Below are 21,270 nucleotides of genomic sequence, written 5' to 3'. Positions count from 1 at the left end.
CTGTAATTAAGGAATTTAATCTAAGATGGCACTTTGAGACAAAACATCAGGACAAGCTGAAAAACCTGCATGCATGTCCTTCCAGGCTACCCTAAATTAACAGCACTGGCTGCAAAAATGTTGTGCATGTTTGGGACGACCTATCTTTGTAAGCAAGTTTTCTTAGTAATGAACATTAATAAAACAAAACTGCACAAAGCTCACACATAAGTTCTAAACTGACATGCTGAAGTTGGCTGCTGCTCAGGACATGATGCCTGATACTGATGCACTTGTGCAGGCTAAAAAATGTCAAGTTTCAGGAGCAAATACGAAGCAAGAATAAATCCTGTAAAATGCTGCTTTAAACATTGTTGCCCTAGGAAAAAAAACAGTTGCTAAATGAAAACTTGCTGTAGTAAATACTGTGAAATTCAGTGTTGGTCATCAGATTCACTACAAAAGTGTTTGGTTGAGTGGAATATTATTTCTAATGGATGCATCCATGTTATGTATGTAGTTTTTTATGTATATTTTACATATACATTTTATACATAAACAAGGCAGGTGACAACTTTACTTTCTTAACTGTCTGTATAAAACAGCTGCTACTTAAGATTTAAAGGTGTGCAGAGTTAATTTAGGTGTTCACAATTACTTTCCAGATGTGGAAAATGGACTTCAAAAAATTTCTACATCTTGATAAGTTTGATTTTTTTTTTTAAATTCCAGGACTATGTTTTTAAGTTACACATACCTGTGACTAAATATGTTGTGCCATTGTACAATCAATGTGATCAGTTGTAATGCACAATGCACACAAATAAATGTTAAACTGAGTCATAGTGTTGTTCAAATTGCATTTACTTTAATCTCTGGTTGTTTCTAATATAATTTTTAAAAGGACAGTTCATTACATATAAAGATTTTTCTAATATACTTGTTCTCCTTTGCACTAAAACGTCGGAAAAACTTAGACTTATTGTTACTTCTCAGTAATTATGCAATAAGTTTACTGGTCCAGCCCCTTTGAAATCAAATTAGGCCGTATGTGGCCCCTGGACCAAAATGAATTTGACACCCCTGATCTAGTTGAACATCCAGTTAAGACTCACCTGTCCTAGCAGGGCAGACAGAAGAGAGCTCTTTCCACTGCCGACGCCTCCACAGATTCCAACCAGTGAACCCTAGTAAAGATAAATAGTGGAGTCAGATGGTGCAGATAAAGGTCTGTTTAACTCTTAAAGCATAATGTCCTTCATCCACTACTTGAATGCGACTGTAGTGTTACCTTCTTAACACGTAGGTCAATGCGGTGCAGGGTCTTGTGCAGCGGGGGTCGTATGCTTTGAGTGGACGAGATGGTGCTTTGTGGACTTTCCTGTTCCATGTTTGTGAGAAGACTTTGTGCGTTGGGGCCTTCCTTGTTCCCTTTGCCGTCCTCTGTGGAAATGTACAGGCTAAGCTTCTCCCTGCGCAGCACACGCTTCATTCCTCCTCGCTTCTTGGGAGTTGGATTAGATTTTGTAGGTGGAGGACGCGCTTTTTCCCAAGCCAGAGTGGCATCCTGAAATTCTACCGCATTGCTTGGATCCTCCATCTTCACTAAAACAACCTCTCTGTCCTCCATCATGAACAGCCTCTGCAGAGTAAAACATAATGAGTTGCTTTATATGAAAATGTATTCTTGTTTTTCTTACTTAGCACTGCTGTGATAACAACATTACTCATCCTCATGCTTAAAGTACAGTTTGTCCTATTTTGAGTTCTTGTGCAATGAGTACACGTAAAACACAGACCATCTCGAACCTTTTGGTGCATCCGTGGCACAAATGCATACTTACTTAACCCAAGCTGGCTCTCTGAAGCCATCTCTCACTAATATGTGAGTTTTGCCATGTGTTTGGAAACAGTATGTTGAAAATGTCAGTATGTTGTGTAGGTGGATATATTTTTAGCATCAACAGGAGCACCTTTGGATAGACTCTGGGCAGGGTAAAATCTGCTTGGCTACTGACATACTCTATCCACATTCTGAGCCTAATTTAGACTGCTGACCTTTATGACAAGTCATATACTGCATATATAAATAGAAAGATAGTAAGCATTTAACACACTGTTTAAACTGTAGTTGGTTTGTGAAAGACCAAGTGAGCATCTTAACACTCTAAACCTCAAAAACTGCTGGCAAGTTTGTAAAGCATGAGATCTGCTATAAAAATCACCAAAATCTCGCTATTTTTTGGGGTGTATAAACAGAAAAAAATATTGGATTATTAATTTGCAATACTTAATCAAATGTAAGCTTAAGACATTAGTGACTCAGCTGCAACCGAAAGCAAAGTGAAAGCAAAAAGTCAGAGACATTTCGACTGGACTGCAGGTTGTGTTTACATGGAGCAGATCAGAGTCAAGTAAAGAAACAAATTCAAAATGTAATTAATAAAATAGTTATAGTTACTTTACTTTTTACAGTGTTGTTAACACCAATGGGCACTTGTTCATTCCAGTTATTACTTTTTTTCAGCAAAACAAATAATTAAAGAATTCAGCTTTTTTTTTTTTGTTATTTCATGACTTATGGCATTATAACTTAATTATACTGCATATATGAGATTTTTGAGTTCTTCAATCTTTTAGTCATAGTTGTGCTGTTTCCATAGAGGTGAAGAACTTTATATTGCAGTGAAAAGTAAGCCGACAGAGAGCATAAAATGCTTGGGATTCAGTGGATAAAAGGTATCTACACTGGCCTTCTTTATTTAATAACTCTCTTTATTCATCCACCTTTAGAGGAGACTTGTCTATCTTTCTCACCTGAAATCTTTTGACTGCAACAGCACCCTCTGACAGCGCCCTCACGGCCAGTGGTGTGACCTTCAGGGCAAAGGTCATGGAGTTGAAAACAGCGACTACAGTGAAAGCCTGAGGAAGGATGTGTAGAGACGGAAACAGTTATTCACTACAGTTTTCTTTTTACCTCCAGTTATACCTGACTTCAAAATCTATAATCACTTATCATGACTCGAGGCTTGTCACATTAACTTCAAATCCAGCTACAAATTCAAATAACATCTATTTAGATAATGTTAAAAAATTCTTTAATGAGCTGGAGATGTTGCAGTTAGTGCTTGGCATGTTGATCCCTAAACAGTCTAAATGCAAACTGAAGCAGTGAATGTATGACTGTAGGATCCTCTGTAAAACACCTGAGCTGCAGTAAGGTCATAGCCCAAGGCCATATGTAGGGTGAAAGTGCACACGCTTGCTATCACCACGACGATGGGCGCCACACCCACTGTGAGACTCTGGACGACCCCAGCTCTCTCCAGGATCCCCCTCTCTTTAGATCGCACCTCTGTAGAGGAGATAAGACAGACAGAGAAAAAATAGAGTAAGGGTTAAGTGACTCCTAAAGAGTTCTCCAGAGAACATTCGGTCAATAACACCATAAGAGTCACTAACCAACGCAGCGAGCAGACAGAAATAGACACAAGAGGCAGGACAAGAGCCTCCCTCTTGAAAGGGGCTTCAGAACCTGCTGAGCCTTGATAACTCTCCAAGTCTAATGCTCCAATTCTGACCCCTTCATCCATGTTTGTATCTCCCCACTGCATGTGCTACTTTGTTAACGGAGTTCACTGAGTGCAAACACTAGAACAAAAAGCTGCTGCATCTTTAATTTAGGCCCCAGCCGCTCTGTGCATGAAACACGAGAACCCCCTGCTTCTGCTACATCTTATTCACCGTTGGGATCGCCTTTGGATGGTTTATGTGTTTTTCGCATGGACTACAAAGGACGAGTCACGCGTCCCGGCCAATAACACTGATAATCCATTTCCCAACGCTACTAATTGAAGGGAATGATACTGTAACTCTTAAGGCTCATCGTCCATTAAGTTGAATGCCAATTAATTATCATTATAATCAGCAATCACAGGGCAGCAGTGAAAACGAGCCCCACCTGACTAATTTGAAAATGATTAAAAGGGGAGAAAGATCCTTATCCGCAACCTACAGCAGGGACCTCATGAGAAAAGGCCATTGCTAATTCATGGATAAGTAGAAGAGCCTTGACAGTCAGTCAAGGTGTCATAAGGCCCCAAACACCCTGTAAATTAACCTTGAAGTGAAGGGATTCAGACTAGCTTTGATTATAGATGATGTCATGTGGAATGACTTAAACAGAGCAAGGTAATGAAAATGGATTTAGAGTCTGGGTTATCTTGCCAGTTCACTATGAGGATATGTCTAATTTTAGATGATAAACTGACCGTTTAATTAATAATTTTACAACAGTGACAGATGTTTAAATGATGTGACACTTGGAATAAAGCTTGGAATAAAAAGCCTCACAAAACCAACAAACAACATCAGGTTCTCGAGCAGAGGGCACAGTTTCAACCACAAACAGGAAATGAGCAGTGCTTTTATCGCTGAGTCATTCCGGAACATGACAGACACTCACTGTGGATGTTCTGTGCAAAGGCATCTTCCCAACAATACATCTTGATGAACTTGATGCAGCCCAAGATCTCGTTCATCAGTCGCACGCGCCGGTCAGTGACCACCACACACTTTTTGCGGAAGTACGCCGTCAGCCTCGATGCAAGCATCTGTCCAGACGGGAACAGGGGAAATGATGACAAGAGAAATAAGTGGCAGGGGAGGAAATGAAAGCAGACACAATCACATTAGCTGTGCTGCAGGGCTGTCCGGGGGACCAGAGTGATACACGCCTTTCACATCAATACCAGGGGCTCTGGCTGTCAGGCGACGGCTCAGACTGAGTGTAATTTGAAAATAACAGTCACAAACTTGACAGGAGATTGATGGCCACAGAGTTATGATGCTTTTAAAAAGTGCTGGTTGGCTTCTTCAGCAGCCTAAATTAATTTAAAGATTTTAAAATGATGACTACCTATTCTTCTGCAAACCAAATTTCAAAACGTTCTTGCTCAGAAAACAATAAGTCAGTGATGTTATAAATCTCTGGTAATTAGATTTTGGTAAAACGTCTTGAAATCGCTGTAATTAAATTGCTATAATGAGTTGGCTTCTTATTCGATGTGAACTTTGCAGAAACTAGTTAAAAGAAATTTACACTTCAATAGCAATGACAGTCACACGCTGCCTTTTTCTATCTGTTATCTCTCTGGTTCAGATGTTCTAGCTGAAGCCGTACCATGACAGGGTAGAAGATGATGAAAATGGCCGACCCCAGGAGAGCAGTGGGTCCCAGGAAGTACGCAGTGTAAGACAGACCCAGTATTCCCACCAGAGGCCCCCCAGCCAGCAGGCAGCCCACTGACACCGCTTCATACAGCCGCTGGCCATCACTGGAGCAGATGTTGATCAGCTAGGTAGAAACACAGGAATTTACAACAAAAATTGCACAAAACTCTTCAATGAACTAAACAGTTTCAAGCAAGACATACTGAAAAATCACCACTAAGACTATAAAAGAAATACAGTTGTCCTTATTCCCACGTTTACTTGTTGGACAATGATTCCTCTTAAGCTATGTAACGACTAATCTTAGACAGCCTTCCCTCCCTCAGGCTATGGGATTTGTCGAGATCTAAGCAGGAATGGTGTAAGAGCTGAAATTAAATCCATCTCAATCATCTGCATGTGGTGCCCTGCAGCGAGGGATGATTTAGGTAATTTGGAGACGAGTCCCCTCCAGGGTTATCCCACCTACCTCGCCTGGACTGATGTCTTTAGTGCTGCGCAGGCGGAGGATCTTGTGGAAGGCAAATGTGAGCGCTGCCCCACGGAGGCGTGCAGCAGTGCGGTAGTTCACGGCCCACATGAGCGCCAGAGACCAGGAGCGCATCAGCTCCATGAGGAAGATCCCTGCTGCCAGGGAGAGGCCGTACCACAAGCAGCTCTCTGAGCTCTGGGAATACTCCAGCAGAGCTCGGACCAGCAGGGCCTGCGGAGGAACAGTGAGAAGAAGGTAAAGGAAAACAGACAAAAAGTGCCAGAACAAAGGCAAAGAACAACAAAGACACAGACATGGAGGGGATAACGTAGGACATGAGAAGGAGAAGAAAAAGAACAAGGAGATAGAAAGGAAAGCATTTAGGAAATGCCATAGACACAGATAAGCAGGGCAGGGGCCAGAGGAAAAATAAGAAATAAGATAAGAGGAAAACAGAGGAAACACTTCAGATAAGTAGATTAGAGATTAAAGTATAAAATGCATAAAATACAATAAAATATTTCTGCGCACAATTCATAAATTTTAAGACCTGATGCATGTGAAATGAAATGGCGAACAGTTTTTCATGGGTAATTACAAATGTGAATAAACTGTGGAAAGAATATGTACAAAACTGCTTTGTCAGCAAGTGTACCAAATTATTCAGACAGGAATGTGAGACAAATGCGTCATTGTGTAAGAACTAAATCCAGTTAATGCTATTAGTTGCGGGTAGTAGCACATACACATAGCAAGACAACAAAAATAAACAGCTTAGAGCAAAAGGAACAATGGAGGCAACTCAGAAATACCATCAACTGGAAACTCCCAAACATGATCACCATTTAGTTAGAGATGATTATTTATCATTTTTGGTAAGAATTGTTCAGAAAAATATACTCTTTGAAACTCTCTGTTCCCTGATACTAATCTGAGGACATTTTTGAGAAGGAATCTGAAGCTATCAGAGTGCCAGATAAGAAGTACTGCACATTTCAGTACCAAAGTACGGCTTGGTACAAACCACCTAATCTATGGTATTAATATGGGTTTCACTATCTAAGGCTTTGTAATCTCCCAGTATGTTTTCATTTCAATTTCCAGAACAGCGTGAAACGGGATAAAGTGATTTTCAGAAAATACATGGACTGGAGGCTCCAAGCCAGCGACCAAACTCAAAGGCATGTTAGCTCCATCAGCGAAATAGAAAAAGAAAGGAGGATTTGGAAGCGCACTCACGGGCCCAACGAAGCCGGCCACCATCGTCAGCAGAAGCGAGAAGATGGCCACCAACATGCGGGTTTGGCAGAACCTCCAGAAGACTCTCGTCAGAGATGCCCCCTCTCGCCCTCGTCTTTTGAGTTCGTCGTGCCAAAAAGATTCGAGCCTGGAATAAAAACCAGATGCACCAAAATAATGACAAACTACACCTGCTTACATCTTTACTGAACCAGTGCATTGCAACTGAATTTAATTTACAGAATGATGAGACTCAACAATCAGTCAAACTAATTCTTTCACTAAATCTCACATGAATGCTGTGAAAAACACTGTTATAGAGGCAATTAAAAAATTGGCCTTTCTGAAGGGCGAAATTATCATAAGTGAAAAGAACACTTTATGTATTATTATTTTGCCTTTAATTAAGTAAAAGCTGTTTATCAGACTGCCCAAAAGCACAATTGGGGATACAAACAATCTGGCGGGCAATCAAGTGCAGTTCAAAACCACTGCGAAAAAATAAAAGCAGCTCAGGGGATAATAATGTAAAGGTGACCTACAATATACAATCATGAATGATGTATCACATAATTAGACTGAAAAAGGTAGTACCAAACATGCTAAAGATGTGTTAATGTACTTTTATTGCTGTATAATGCCTCTTGAAGTGGGTAAATATCTTCTTGCGCCAAATGCATCACGGCTAATGACTCTATAAACCAGCAGCAGAGCAGCTGCAGAAAGTAATTTACGCCCTAATGACTTTATTAAAAACGTATCAGAGATAGACAGAACATTAAGCCAACTAGACTCTCACACTGCCTGATAATTACTACTTGAAGTCAAATGGTGTTGAATCTAAGAAATTACAATTAATTGCAGCCCAAAAAGCTGCATAGACACAGTGTTGGAAATGAGACTTTTAGGTGAAGAGTACATTCTATGGTGCTAAATTGCAGCAATGGCCCAAGTAAGGGAGAGTGAACAATGCAGTGAAAGGTGCATTTTTATAATGACAAGTACTAACTGATGAATACAACAAGTACCCAAAGTAACAAGTGTTTTAAGTTTTAATCATTATATTTAGTGGAATGTCTAATATGTAAAAACTCCATGATACAGATCTTAAGTGTTTGCAAAAACATCTACATAAATGGAAATGAGAACACCAGGGCAACTGCAGGCTCCAAAAGAGTAATTATTTGCTTTTAACAGGCCTGAAATGTTCCTAACAAACCATCATTTCACTTTGCCAGATGGCAAGCGAAGCTGATGTTTCAAGAGCGTGTTGGCCAGGACATCGCGTTCAAGGTTCGCACCTCACTGAGCACTAACAAGTGTCAACTCTCCCAGGATGCTTTTCCAATTCCCCCCTCTCACCATCATCTCTGCTTTGCATCGGGGGGTTGCGTAACTGTTCTTGCTATGTAAACACAAAATAAAGCCCTCCTGTCTCCAGCACCCATAGCAGTGTGATAGCTTTGTGCACCTTCGCAGCATCATTTCTATGAGCTCTTTAACGCACACAAAGCAGCCGCTGCACTGAAACCTCCGTGGCCCTGAGTCAGTCTTTAAAGAGAACAAGTTACTGACAACCCACACAGTTGTCACCAGATTCAAGAGGGAACTTCCTCAAATAGTCACCCTGCTCCGTGCTGCCGAGTCATGGCAGCGACACTTGACAGCACATGAGTAATGGAAAAAGCATTGGTTTTTCTTTCCAGTGAGCAGTGAAAACTAAAAGCCCCCTAATAAGCTTATTGTACGGCTTTGTACTCCATATACACAGAATTACTACAAGGCATTTTCTCAAGCTGTAGTTTGGCACGCAAACAGGCGCTGTTATCTCATGGTCGGCTCCAGGCTGGCTCCAGTCAATGACAGCTAATGAAAGTGACAGTGAGACTCTGTGCATTGCAGGTAGACGAGTTAATGACATAACCACCCAAGTCAGGCACCAACTCTCACTGTAATCTCTAATCCCTGCTATTCTTAGCAGCCCCCCTTTCTAAGGACAACATCCCTGTGCGTACGAGTAAAGAGAAACAGGATGTTCATCAATTAAATCACGCTGCACACACTGACAACAAGCAACACAAACGTACACAGTCCTGGACAGGACATCTAGCAGAGGTCACATCTGTGCTACTCCTGAAAATCTCAATGATAATACTGTAAATCAGCCACAGACTCCCCTCTCGCTTTCTGTCAACAATATATTTGACCATGTTTGAAAGGAAAGCAAAGAAAATTTCTCAATATTTGTTCGATAAAGAAAGAATCTTTTCCGACAGTGTGAGACCAAAGCGGTTTGGTGTAGGTCAGTTCACCTGAATACAGCCTGAAACAACAACAAGCTCCACTGGGTACCTGAAACAAATAACACGACCTTTTCACCTAAATGGTTCATTCTCTGTATCACTGCATGTGTCTGCCTCTTACAAAACACGACTATTTGATTTCATTTCATACCAGATCTCGGAGGAGCACTGCATTTAAAGCAAGCGAAAAGAAGGGTTCACTACATGTTGTTTAGTAAGTTATCTGCAAAGTTGTAAAGGAACTTTCACCACTTAATCTCAGCTGAAGCATCTGAGCATATAATGAAGATGTCATGTGAAGCCTGCTGTTTGTACTGTACTTAAAGGTTGAGGCCTTCAGTACAAAAACCCAGTTAATAATAGTTTATAAGGTTAGTCTTCCAATGGTTTTCGACAGGTTGTCTGTGACTCTCAACCTCATGTGGGTTTATTACTACCAAAGACATCTGTCATGAATATGCAGCAAACAGCCATAACTTTCAAACCACCTGAATAATATTGTATCCGTCAACCTTGTGCTGCAAAAATCAGCTCTGATGTAAAGATGCAGGGCCTCTGGAACTGTCCTGTGGTGATTCTGGGTTCTCTATGGGACTCTGGGGATTGTGCTTGTGATGCCACATCCAGCAGATGTTCAGTCGAATTTAGTTCTAAATTCAGGTCAACACCTCGAGGTCTTTGTCATGTTCCTCAAGCTGTTCCTGAACAGTTTTAGCTATGGATAGTGTTGTTGCTATGAGGGGACATTTTTGACCTGCCACAATGTTTAGTGGGTGGCATGAATCAAAAATAGCATCCGCATGAATGTCAGGACGTTTCCCAGCAGACCAATTCACTGAAACTAGATGATTAACAGCTTTCACTTCTCCTGTCAGTGGTTCAGATGCATGCTGCAGCTGATTGGTGGGTTACTTTTTAAAGACAGCTGTGCACTGCAGTTCTTAGTAAGTACGACTCAATCAGGACTACATGTGTTGGGGCCTGCTTTTGGTCTGTGAGTATTTACAGCTTAAAATAAACAACAGTGCCCACGTTCTTTGTAATGAAAGAATGCTGCAGCAACAGTTTGGTTCACAGATCTTTGGCAGCAACTGAGGGCTGGCGCAGAGGACTAGGATATATCAGAGTTTGGATGCACAGACAGTACTTGTTAGGAGAATCAGCCTGTTGTTGGTTTTGGTGTTTACATGGGATTTGCTTTATTGACAAAAAAGATACATATAATATACTCAGCATCACCAGTTATTAATGGGAACGCTGAGGTAACAAGGTGTGAGCACAATGCACAAAACTGGGAAAGCTAGGGGTCATAAGGGGCCTTAAAGAATAGCTCTACCTCATGGACTCACTTCCAAAAAATCACTTGTCTCCATGATGGCTGCATCCCATGTATCAGATTTAACCTTTAGAAAAGTCAATCTGAAAGTTGACAACGTACAAATTGCTCCTACCTCACCTTCCCCTTTCATGTTTCACCAACTGCTTGTGATGTGGGAACACATGGCTCAGTTTCATCAGACAAACCTCAGCAGTGCCACAGTTACCTCACCTTTGGCAGTTGATTGCAGAAGCTTCGTGGCAAGAAAGTCCCCACACATCATCTATAGACAAGCTGGAAGCCTTGTAGGCCTTCAGTGCCAGAGGGGAGAGCCAGTGCAGAGTCATAAATGAGAAGAGGCCGGCGTTATCGACTGGGTGCTGATGCCTGGAATAGAGTGGAAGACGTGGAAATGGGTGAGATGTCGAAAAGTGCAGGCACACACTGAGGCGCTATGTTGTCGGAGCAGGCCCACAGAGGTCGCTGAGAAATAAGCGGCGCTTTAGCCTCGCCAGAGTCAGTGAAAGGTGAATCATGCCTGCAGTGTTTGGACAGTAATTTGCACGCTCCTCACAAAAATCTAAGAGAGCAGCGAAAAAAAGAAAAAAAAAGGTTCAAGGGTGGCTTATCAGTCAGCATATGTTCAAACATAGAGCTGTGTGTCGCTGGGGGATATGTTCTCATCCCTTATCACGGCCTCCTGCCACACCCTTACAGTCAGCGCATTAGACAGGCAGCGTACACAACAAACATGAACTCTTGAGTAGATGTGTTTCATTAACTTTTCATGTCTGACAACAGTGCAGCTTTAAACTCTCTGCTGTTATGTTCTCATTTAACTTGCCATATATACTGAAATGCAACTCTGCTTACTTGTGGGTTATCCTGAAGGGCTTTAAAATCTGCAGGCTGTGCCGGTAGCGGCCTTGTCTCTTTGGCCCCTTCTCTGCTGAGGCCTCTGTCTCCTCTTCCTCCAGCTCCGGTAGCGGTTGTGGGGAGGACAGTGGCAGGCCCTCCACCCGCCCCGCTGCTTCTAGGGCATCAGGGAACATGGTAGACCCTCTGAGGAGAGAACAGCAAAATGAAATGAATCACAAATACATTTCAGACACTCACACAAACACTGATATTTAGTCTCTGGAACATGTCCCTGCTACCTAAGACCTGTAACTTCAGACATGTGATTAGCTTTTGAAATCTTACTATTATTTATTACACCAGCGATTCACCCGATCACTAAAAACTCAATAGCAACTAACCACTATTTTCATTGTTTTTAATCTGCCAGTTATTTTCTTGATTGATCAGTTTTGTGTTTGGTTTATAAATTGTCCAGAAATTCAGCTGTTACTTTAAATTTGCTTGCTTTATCAGACCAACAGCCCCTAACCCAAAAGTATCAGTTCCACTTTTATATAATACAAGCAAATACTCACATTTGAGGAGCTCAGACCTGCAAATTTTGACCAGTTTTCCTGGATGATTTTAGTATCAGAATCACTGCAGATTCATTTTCTGACTAATTTTCAAACTGGGGAAAAAAATGGTTAGAATTCTGTGTGACACAGCAGACAGCAGCTTACTTTCACCAGAAATACTTTTTGTTCTAGAGGAATACTCCCACCCTGACATTTCCAGCTAACCTCTCAGTAGGAAAACAATGAATAAAACACAGTAATCTGCTTGTTCTGTCTTTCTTTAACCCAGAGAACTCATACAGAAAGGCAGTGTTTTGCTGAATCACCCTCTGAGACGCAGACAGACTTGAGAAATCTCCTTGCTCGCAGGTCACGACCTATCTCTGGCATACAACTAAAGTGCTTATCTATTTAAAGACGACCTGCCAGCAGCCCCAGGAGCTCGGGAGCAGACACCTGAGCTGCCAGTGTGTCCGTACACTGTCACTGATCCCTTCTACGGCAAAGCTCCGTGACAAGGTCAGCCTGACTTGGTGTGGGGCGCAGATAGACTGTCCAGAGAGCGCGGTCAATGATGAGATTCAATACAGATAGCCCAGCAGGGAAACAAGCAGAGTCACATAACAGAAACTGATACACAAAGTTCTGCTGAGAAATGTGCTACAACAAACAGTCACTGCTAATGCAAAAGCGTGATGGGAACCAAACTATGTGCTTGAGAAAAGTATGAAAAAGAGCTTGTGTGGCTCCTTCTGCAGCCCTCGCTGCCTATATCATGTGAAGTTTGTCATATGGCTGTGAACTTTCAAAGCTCTCTTCAGGCAAAGACTGCTTGTCATTCATCGCTGTCAAAACCCCCCAACTTTGCAGCCGTGCATTCCAAGAGCCCGTAAATGATATGATCACTTTAAGGTGCATGCATGGGGCAGCTACTGAACCTGCTAGAGAAGTTTTGACAAGTTCAACAACAGTTCAGATAATGTGTTTCCTCTTGCAATGGCTGTCAATTTCGCAAAACGTTCACAGAAAAAAAGAGCAGCTGATAAAGGAAAAAGTCACACATGGAAACAAAACTAGAAATCAGTGCAAAGAAAGTTAATAAGTACAGCTAATGTACACATCAAACTGACCTATATTGGCAAAGTAAATGTCAAAGGCCCATATGTTTTGTTTTCATTTCAATTTTCTAGTTGACGTTGACAAGAATGAGGCTTACAAAATACATACAGTGTCTACCTCACATGCTTAACATACAAGAAATACCACTTGAGGTCCCTGAGGATCCCAAGAATAAACCACTTTAAGAATCCATGACCACCATCAAAACCCCGTTATTTCTTCTCAAAATATTACTAGTAAACTAATGGAACAAGAAAAAACAATATCATTATTTTTTTTAGAAAAGCTACCACTAGTTTGCTTGTTCTGTGAAAAAAAATTTTCAATAAAAATCGCAACTTTTATTCCAAGTTCTCTGTGTTTGAACTCTTGAAAAAGACTGACAGAGAGCCCCTTGGTCCCATGATATTTTATGATGTTTTGAATTAGGACCCACTGCAAACATGAACTCAATAAATAGTCCCATCTATTAAAACTGCACAGGAAGAATAAGGGGTATTTGGTCCCCCTGGATGCCAGTAAATTTGTATATATATTTTTTAAAAAGCACTAATTAAAACAAAGATGATATGAATTCATTAGAAACAAAGTAATTGACAAAGTCATGAAAAACTGGAATAGGAGTGTAAAGTTAAGTAGCACCTCTGGGGTCATCACTAATAAAAATTTTGAATTACTTTTCAAACCACTCCGGCTTGGAATATTGCTTACTATCACCTTAAATTACACAGATCTGCTGCCTCATTTTCACCGCACTATTACTGTTAGCTGTATTTGTGGTGTCAGTGAGGAAGAGGCAGGATTTCCATCACTCCAACACTTACATTCAGTCCGGCCTGGCTCGGGTCACCTCTGTAGCAGATCTCAGATGCCGTGTTCAGGAGCAGATGCAGACGACCATGATGCTCCCTCTTTAAGTTTTCTCATTAAACTTCTTTCCCGCACAGACTCATGTCTCTCAGAGCGGTTAGAATGAAAACACGGCGAGGAAACATGGGAAACTTGACGCCTCACGTGTATACAGTACGTGCCGCTTCCTCCTAGCGGCGTCTGAAGCTCCCGTTCACCGTCACACGGAGCCCTACACGGAGAGGAATTCCCGATATCGCCCTGACGTCAGAGCGGGTCCGTCCAACCGGCGACGGTACTGAGCGGTCGCCGTAGCAACGGGAGTCATAACGAGGAAGTGAACGCTCCAGAGGGGGCGGAGCCTCAGCGAGGGGAGGGAGAGAGGGCTGCTGTTGTCGTCACCGGCTCGCACCGCAACCTGATTGGTCGAAGCGCGAAAGCAGGACAGACAGTGCAACTGTGTGTGATCTGTACTGATGGAGGGACACATGGGGCAAAATGTGGCCTGAGAACAAAATAGAAGAGAATTACTTTATAGAGCACAAAGTGAAACTGCAATACGGAGCAGTAAGAGTAAAGTAACCACCATCACCACAGTACAAACAATTAAAAAATAAGAAAAATATACTAGGATGCAAAATGCATAGTAAATTGTCAAATCAAATCAATAATATAAAACATTTCAAAAGGTCAAATCTTTGTCAGCGCTTGCCATCTTTGTCTTCACACTTGTATCATTGTTGACCGATCACATCATTTGTAAACAGACATTACGAGTTTTTAATCAATCAATCAATCTTTATTGTATAGCACTTTTCCTCCAATGAAATTGCACCACAAAGTGCTTCACAACATTAAAAGATTGAAATAAAAACAAGAAAATCTTTCCCTCCCACCCTGGTTGTGTACATATATATCTACGCACGCATGCACACATGCACACATGCACACATGCACACATGCATACGCACACACACACTCTCACCACAACTGTCTGAAGACATGGCACGGCACCGAGGGTCACGGAAAATGTCACCGCTGGGGTCATCCAAACTGGCAGGAGTCGCAGGCCATGATCGCCAGGGGTGTCGGCACGTGGACCCCCCAAACCCCGACAAACAGGGGGACCCCACACCGTGGTGGGAAACCCCCCATCCAACTGGGGCAAAGGGACCCACAAACAGCTCCCCCAGCAGCAGACCAGATGCTGCAGCCAGTGAGGAGGACCCCCCTGAGGAAAGACTGGAGTTAAAAAAATAAAAATAAAAAATAATAACAGTAATAATTTAACATATAAAATATAGGGGCTGTACAATAAGATGAATAAAATGAACAGTTAAAGTAATAAAAATACATAATGCATGAGTAATGATAAGAACATAAGAAGGAATGAAAAAGTTGATTAAAAAGATGCGTTTTTAACATTTCTTTAAAAACATCAACAGTCTCTGCAGTCCTGAGGTTCTCCGGCAGGCTGTTCCAGAGGCGGGGGCCATAGTGGCTAAATGCCGCCTCGCCGTGGGTTTTTGTTCTGGCTTGTGGTATGGACAAAAGGCCGCTGGCAGAGGACCTCAGGATCCGCGAGGGTTGATATGGTAAAAGAAGATCAGCTAAATAAGAAGGCGCAAGGCCTTTAAGACATTTAAAAACTAGTAAAAGAACCTTAAAATTGATCCTGAAACGGATAGGGAGCCAATGCAGCAACTTTAAAACTGGTGTAAAGTGTTCCCGCCCTCTGGTCCTTGTCAGGACGCATGCGGCTGAGTTTTGTAATAACTGGAGATTAAAAATATTCTTTTTTGGAAGGCCAGAGAGCAGGGCATTACAATAGTCTAAACGAGAAGAGATATAAGCATGCATTAGCACCTCCATGATGGCCTGAGAGAGAAACGGGCGGACTCTGGCTATGTTCTTAAGATGGAAAAAAACTATTTTGTTATCTGTTGATTACAGCCTGTCCTCAAACAAAAAAAACGACGACATAGGTCGTCTGGACACGCCCATATTACGACCGCGTGTTACGTTTTGACGTTAAGCGACTTCTAGCGGGTGAGTAAATATCGACACTCCGGTGTCGCAGGTGAAACGTCACTATGAACAAACTTCTGAAAGATTTTATATTATTTTTGTGAAACTACAGAAAATATTTTGCGAAATTACAGAAAGCAATTATTAATGTACATGTTGACTTTGTTCATATTGTCCACGTTAAAAAGAAATATGTATTTTTTTAAAACAGTATTTCATTCTATTACAATGTGTGACTGTAAAACTAGACACATTTTCACAGTATTTAAATTTTTAAAAATCCTTTTTTTGCAGGTATTTGCCATATTTGCATTGGAAGGATTGAACTTTTCAGTGTGGCAGGCTGCTAGCCCAGAGGTTGTATTATCCTGAGGTGAAAGGCATTTTTAAAAGAAGGGAAGGAGAAGCTACATCCGAAGGTTAATTGTCTGCATTTGTCTGCATTTACAGCCTCAGTGCCCTGTTATTGGCATCCTAAAGGGCTTCGTGACAATGGAATGCTCATTACATAGTAGACTAATTATTAGGTTTTATGTCCGACAATGCGTTGTTTTGCTATAACGTGTGCTTTTATGTATACTTTATCATATATTTCAGAACACTGGAGATGATTGCATGGATGATACTACACATAAAAGCATAAATCCACAAAGATTAGTCTAAATCTGGGAATGTATAAATATTGTGCAGAACCTCCATATGACTGAGAAACTGCCTTCACTTATCACCAGCTGTATCCATGCTTACATCTAATTAAGAAAAACAATAATTTATGATGAGATTCTGAGTGTAAATAGGTCAGTCAATTCCCAGTTGGGACTGCGGAAAAGGGATTCACAGTTTGGAGGCCATAAACAAAAAGAAACGGAAATGCTGAAGCAGAGTAACCTGCGATTATGGAGTTGCACTGCTGGCACTAATAAAAATGCTGTCACCGGCTGGGAGAGTTTACCCTCTGAACTATGCTTTGGTTACTATCCTCTCTACAGTGATTTGAAATTGCACTCATGTAACGATAAGACCTTAAGCTCCGCTGGCTCTGCAAGTAAAAGCTTCAATGAGACTTCCTAATGGGCGAAAGGAGTCAAGCAATGGCAATTTATATTTCTCAGTTGAACACAACAGCAGCGGAGACAAAGCCTCCCAAAGAAACAACACAAGTGCAACTTAGCAGCAAGGACAGGTGCTTGTTACGCTACACTCATGTAGAATGAAGCCTGTCTACAAATGAAGCAATTTTTCATTGATGGAGAAAATACAGTGGAGATATTATCTTTCTGCAAACACCGTCACAGTTAAATGGTCTGCGATAAATTCCTGTTTGTGACTACAGGGAGGCTTTAGCCGTTCAGTCAGAGCTATCAGAAACTCACGCACCACTTTCAAATGCTTGCATTGTGATTCATGACTAACAAGACAACTTATTAGCAATGTTATGGTTTCCAGGGTCACCATCCAAAGAAGAATAAAGAAATCCTTAAAAATACAGGTAATATGGAAAAGCAATAACAACACAAAACATCCAGGCTGCATAATGGGCCAAAAATAATCAGACTTGCATCAAATATTCCCATCCGAATGCTGCACAGACTTATTATTTCTCACCACAATTCATATGAACCCATTCGACATTTTACACAGAACTTTGAAAATATTTTGCCATTTAGAATTTATTGCTTAACTATGGATTTCGGTTTGTGGTTCTGGCGAACATAAAAACAATATTTGGGCTCCAAATGCTTTAATCTGTGAGACAAAAACAATGTCAATGGGAACATAACATGAAAATTCTATACAGCATGTCTTTGTTTTCAGGTTAATAACCACGAAAAGAGACGTGCGTCAGAGTGTGTGGTAACCCTCTAAACCCAAAACATGGATTTGAAAAGCAACTTACAGAACTTTTCAGAGGCAGAAATGTTCAACTCTTCACCACCCTTGCACTAATCGCGTGCAACATCAGATTTCATCAGAATTACTTCATTCTATGTCTCATTTACTAAAAATAAACTGTTAAAAAATGTGTAGGCACTTGGACAAGTTGACTCCAGTTTTTTCCATTGATGGAAAAAAAAAGATTTTAGAAGTGTATATTACTTTTTGATTTATGCCATAACTGAGCCTTACTGTACAAATGACATTTCTACTTCATAGTTGTGCTATTTCCATGGAGGTGCAGGACTTTCTATTACTTTAGATTGGTCACATGTGATGGGATGCAGTAATGACTTATCTCTTACGCAGACAGATGGATTGACCTTCTTCTCTAAATATGTGCAGCACTTGAGAAAAAAAAACTACTTAAACTGAACAACCCAAATATGGTTCCAATCTGAGCTGACTGACTGAACATTATTGAACAGCAAAGAAGGCTTGAAAACACTTAAATGTGATGGTTACAGTGATTTTCCAAATGAAAAGAAGCTCAGCATTAAGGGGAAAGTCATAGGACACAGCGTTGGTTGAACTTTGGACTGGTGGTGGTGCTAAAGAGGAGGCTGCTCTGATCCTACAATGTGAACCTACATTTCTTGAAACAAAGACCTCACTAACTAGGCAACACTAAACATAAAATGGAAGCAGACACAGCTAACTGCTCTTATCATGAGAAACCATGAAAGCAGAGCATCGGTGCAGCCCATTGTCTCCACAGTGAATGAATGCTGTCCCAGATCTGCAGAGGGTTCCTACAGTTATCTGTATTTGCACCAAATTCACAAAATGAAAAAGCAGTTGAAAGTCTCCCACCCTCTTATCACTTCTTCAAGATATGCAGCATCCCCTGTGAAGAACAAGGTTGCTCGTCTTTGTATTCAATCGTCTTGAACTCCCCAACGGTGAACCCGTGCACTAATAAGGTCTCTTACGGGGAGCACGACTGGTGTCTCTACTGAAATCTAAATTAATATTAAATAGGCCAAACAAACCCCCACTTGGAACAGCCTTTTGTTCTAAGTGCTTTAATTCATTCTTTGGATTTTCAGGTCTGAAAAGAGAGACACAAGAGAAATTAAGTTAAACCCTGTGGTTAGAACATCACAAAGAGAATTTTAACAGTTTTGTTTTTGTCTCTGCCTCTGTAGTTTTTTTTTGTTTTTTTGCAGCATTTGTGTTCTGTATGACTTAATACAGCGATACAATCTTGCTGGCAGCCTTCCCTGCATGGCTGACAGGCAAAAAAATAAAAAGCAATGCACGAAATAGTGAAGAAAATCATCGATAGGGTCTCACTTTACTGAGCTGGGAAATTTGCTGAACTTCTGCAATCAATGCGCTCAATGTGGACTTCGCTATCAAAGCCCCTGAAACGCTTAAGATAACAGCCAAGCTGTGGTTGAGTGTGGAGCACAGTGCGATCACACTTTTTTTTTTTTTTTTTTTACCCTTTTCCACCACTATTACATGCGTCAAGAGCGGCTCTGTTGTTGCTGATGGATATGTTGTGCAAAGGGGTATCTATATACAGAATATTTTCACAAGTCCATTAAAGATAGGAAAGATTCCTCGGTCTGTTGCTACCGAGAGAATTTTACACAAAGAAGATTTGAGCTCTTGCTCATTTTTCACCGCCACATTTGGAAATTTTCAATGTTCACCTTTGCACAGTGTCCACATACAGTCCCTCATCGTGCTGTGAACTTGGCTGCAGGGCAGACGTTTCCACTACTTATGGCCTATTGATGCTACTGTCCGAAATAAATTGGTTTCTCTGCCTTCGATATGACAGTAATTGTTGTAAAATGTTCAGTAAAATGCTGAGCTTAGAAGACAGACGGCTGCTGTTTTTCTGAGCGGAAGACAAAGAATACATACAATTACTACTCATGTTAGATGACTGACTGACGGAAAATCCTGCCATGAAATTGTAGCTGCACTGGAAAGCTCTTCACGTGACACTGACTGCATTTGACCAGCTTTCCACAAGAAGAAGAAAATATATTTCCAGAGAAATATATATGGGAAATTGCCACTGGCTATATAACAGTATTTCAGGGGAAAGTGCATTTTTTTTTTCAAATTTCCTTCTACCTTGATGATACCTTAAATGTTCCAGCAGATAAATGCAGAGCATGACATGTTTGTTTCTTTGAGGATAGTTGTCAAATGGTATTAATATTCATAAATCAGTCAGTAGCACTGCACATTATAATTAGGTGGCATTTATTAGAATCCTTTTTTTTTTTTTCACATAATGAAAATGGTGCAAGTGTTGCCTGCTTTTGTGCAAGAAAATTAACATACAACAGACATCTCACATCCTTGTAAAGGTGGAGACACTTGCATTAATCTGAATATGTAACTCCCCATTGTCTTGGAGAGGATCCATAAAAACTGACAGGATGAAAGTCAGAAACAGGCTCGCTTTGTGTTGTGTTTGTAATCGCCGTCCGAATAGAAATCCATATTTGTCTGTGACTCATTTCCCCCAGATGAATTTTCTTGTTGATTGTGTTTGGCATGGCTGTGTGTGGCTTAATTTCACTTCAAGATGGCTCTTCTCTGTATTTGCTTTTCTGTTTCCTGCATATGTAAACTGTTGTTGAGTCAATTTCACTGCTTTTCCAGTTTTAACCTGCCTGACACATGAATACAGCTTGTAAATGTTTCAAGACAGGCTACAGATGGAAACAAGAAAAGCACTCACAAAGCGCAATATTTCACCAGTCGTATACTTTCTGATGGATAAGTTCTGATGAGTCCACAGCGGTGGATTTGGAGTAGAATCGCAGTCACAGTGTTCACTTGTTGTCATAGATACTGTCAAACACCGGGGGTGGAGAACCCAAGCGCAGGCACAAAAAGACAGGCAGCTGGGTATAATAACAAATAAAGTTTATTAATCAAACAAAACTACAACTGAAAACGGGACTGAAGTGGCAAAAGGGAAACTGAACGGCAGTAAACAGTGCTACAGAGGGATACTCACACATGAGGGAACTAGTGACTAAAGCGAAAGAACAAGCTGAGGTCCAAACAAACTACTGAGTCCAAAAGGATAATCCACTAAGGGGAGGCAAGCGGAGAAGTCCAAAAACCAAAATAATCCAGAGAGCAAGGAAAGCATGAGAGAGGAAACTGAAACAGCGTGTGTGTACAACAAGCCAGCAAAGAACTGAGGGAAAGGCAGGGCTTAAATAGCAAGGCAGGGGACCAGGTGAAATGAGTTGAGCTTGATTGCATCAGCTGACAGAACACAGTAGGCAGGGTGCAGCAGACAGAGGGAGCCAAAGGAACAAAACAACAAAAGGGAGACTGGGGCTGAATCCTCACAGACACAGTGACACCATCCTGCTATTTGGCAATGATACA

At 41.2% G+C, this 21,270-nt stretch overlaps 1 protein-coding gene across 1 annotated transcript in view; it reads right to left on the bottom strand.

The window, feature by feature from the left end:
* Window positions 1–14,208, bottom strand: part of wu:fb13g09 (ATP-binding cassette sub-family C member 5) — a 28,301-nt gene extending 14,093 nt beyond the window's left edge. Inside the window, exons 1-11 of the mRNA XM_022213979.2 lie at window positions 13,908–14,208; window positions 11,420–11,608; window positions 10,778–10,933; window positions 6,926–7,073; window positions 5,684–5,917; window positions 5,165–5,338; window positions 4,448–4,595; window positions 3,189–3,337; window positions 2,797–2,904; window positions 1,271–1,621; window positions 1,095–1,166 (exon numbers count right to left, since the gene is read on the bottom strand). Coding sequence (XP_022069671.2) covers window positions 1,095–1,166; window positions 1,271–1,621; window positions 2,797–2,904; window positions 3,189–3,337; window positions 4,448–4,595; window positions 5,165–5,338; window positions 5,684–5,917; window positions 6,926–7,073; window positions 10,778–10,933; window positions 11,420–11,598 — 1,719 coding nt within the window. The 5' untranslated portion in view covers window positions 11,599–11,608; window positions 13,908–14,208. The remainder of the gene's footprint in view (window positions 1–1,094; window positions 1,167–1,270; window positions 1,622–2,796; window positions 2,905–3,188; window positions 3,338–4,447; window positions 4,596–5,164; window positions 5,339–5,683; window positions 5,918–6,925; window positions 7,074–10,777; window positions 10,934–11,419; window positions 11,609–13,907) is intronic.
* Window positions 14,209–21,270: the final 7,062 nt, after the last annotated feature.

This window comes from Acanthochromis polyacanthus, chromosome 10, assembly GCF_021347895.1.
Source record: "Acanthochromis polyacanthus isolate Apoly-LR-REF ecotype Palm Island chromosome 10, KAUST_Apoly_ChrSc, whole genome shotgun sequence".
Classification (NCBI taxonomy): domain Eukaryota; kingdom Metazoa; phylum Chordata; class Actinopteri; family Pomacentridae; genus Acanthochromis; species Acanthochromis polyacanthus.
Note: the sequence above shows the minus strand (reverse complement) of the source record. Positions and strands in the feature narration are given on the sequence as shown.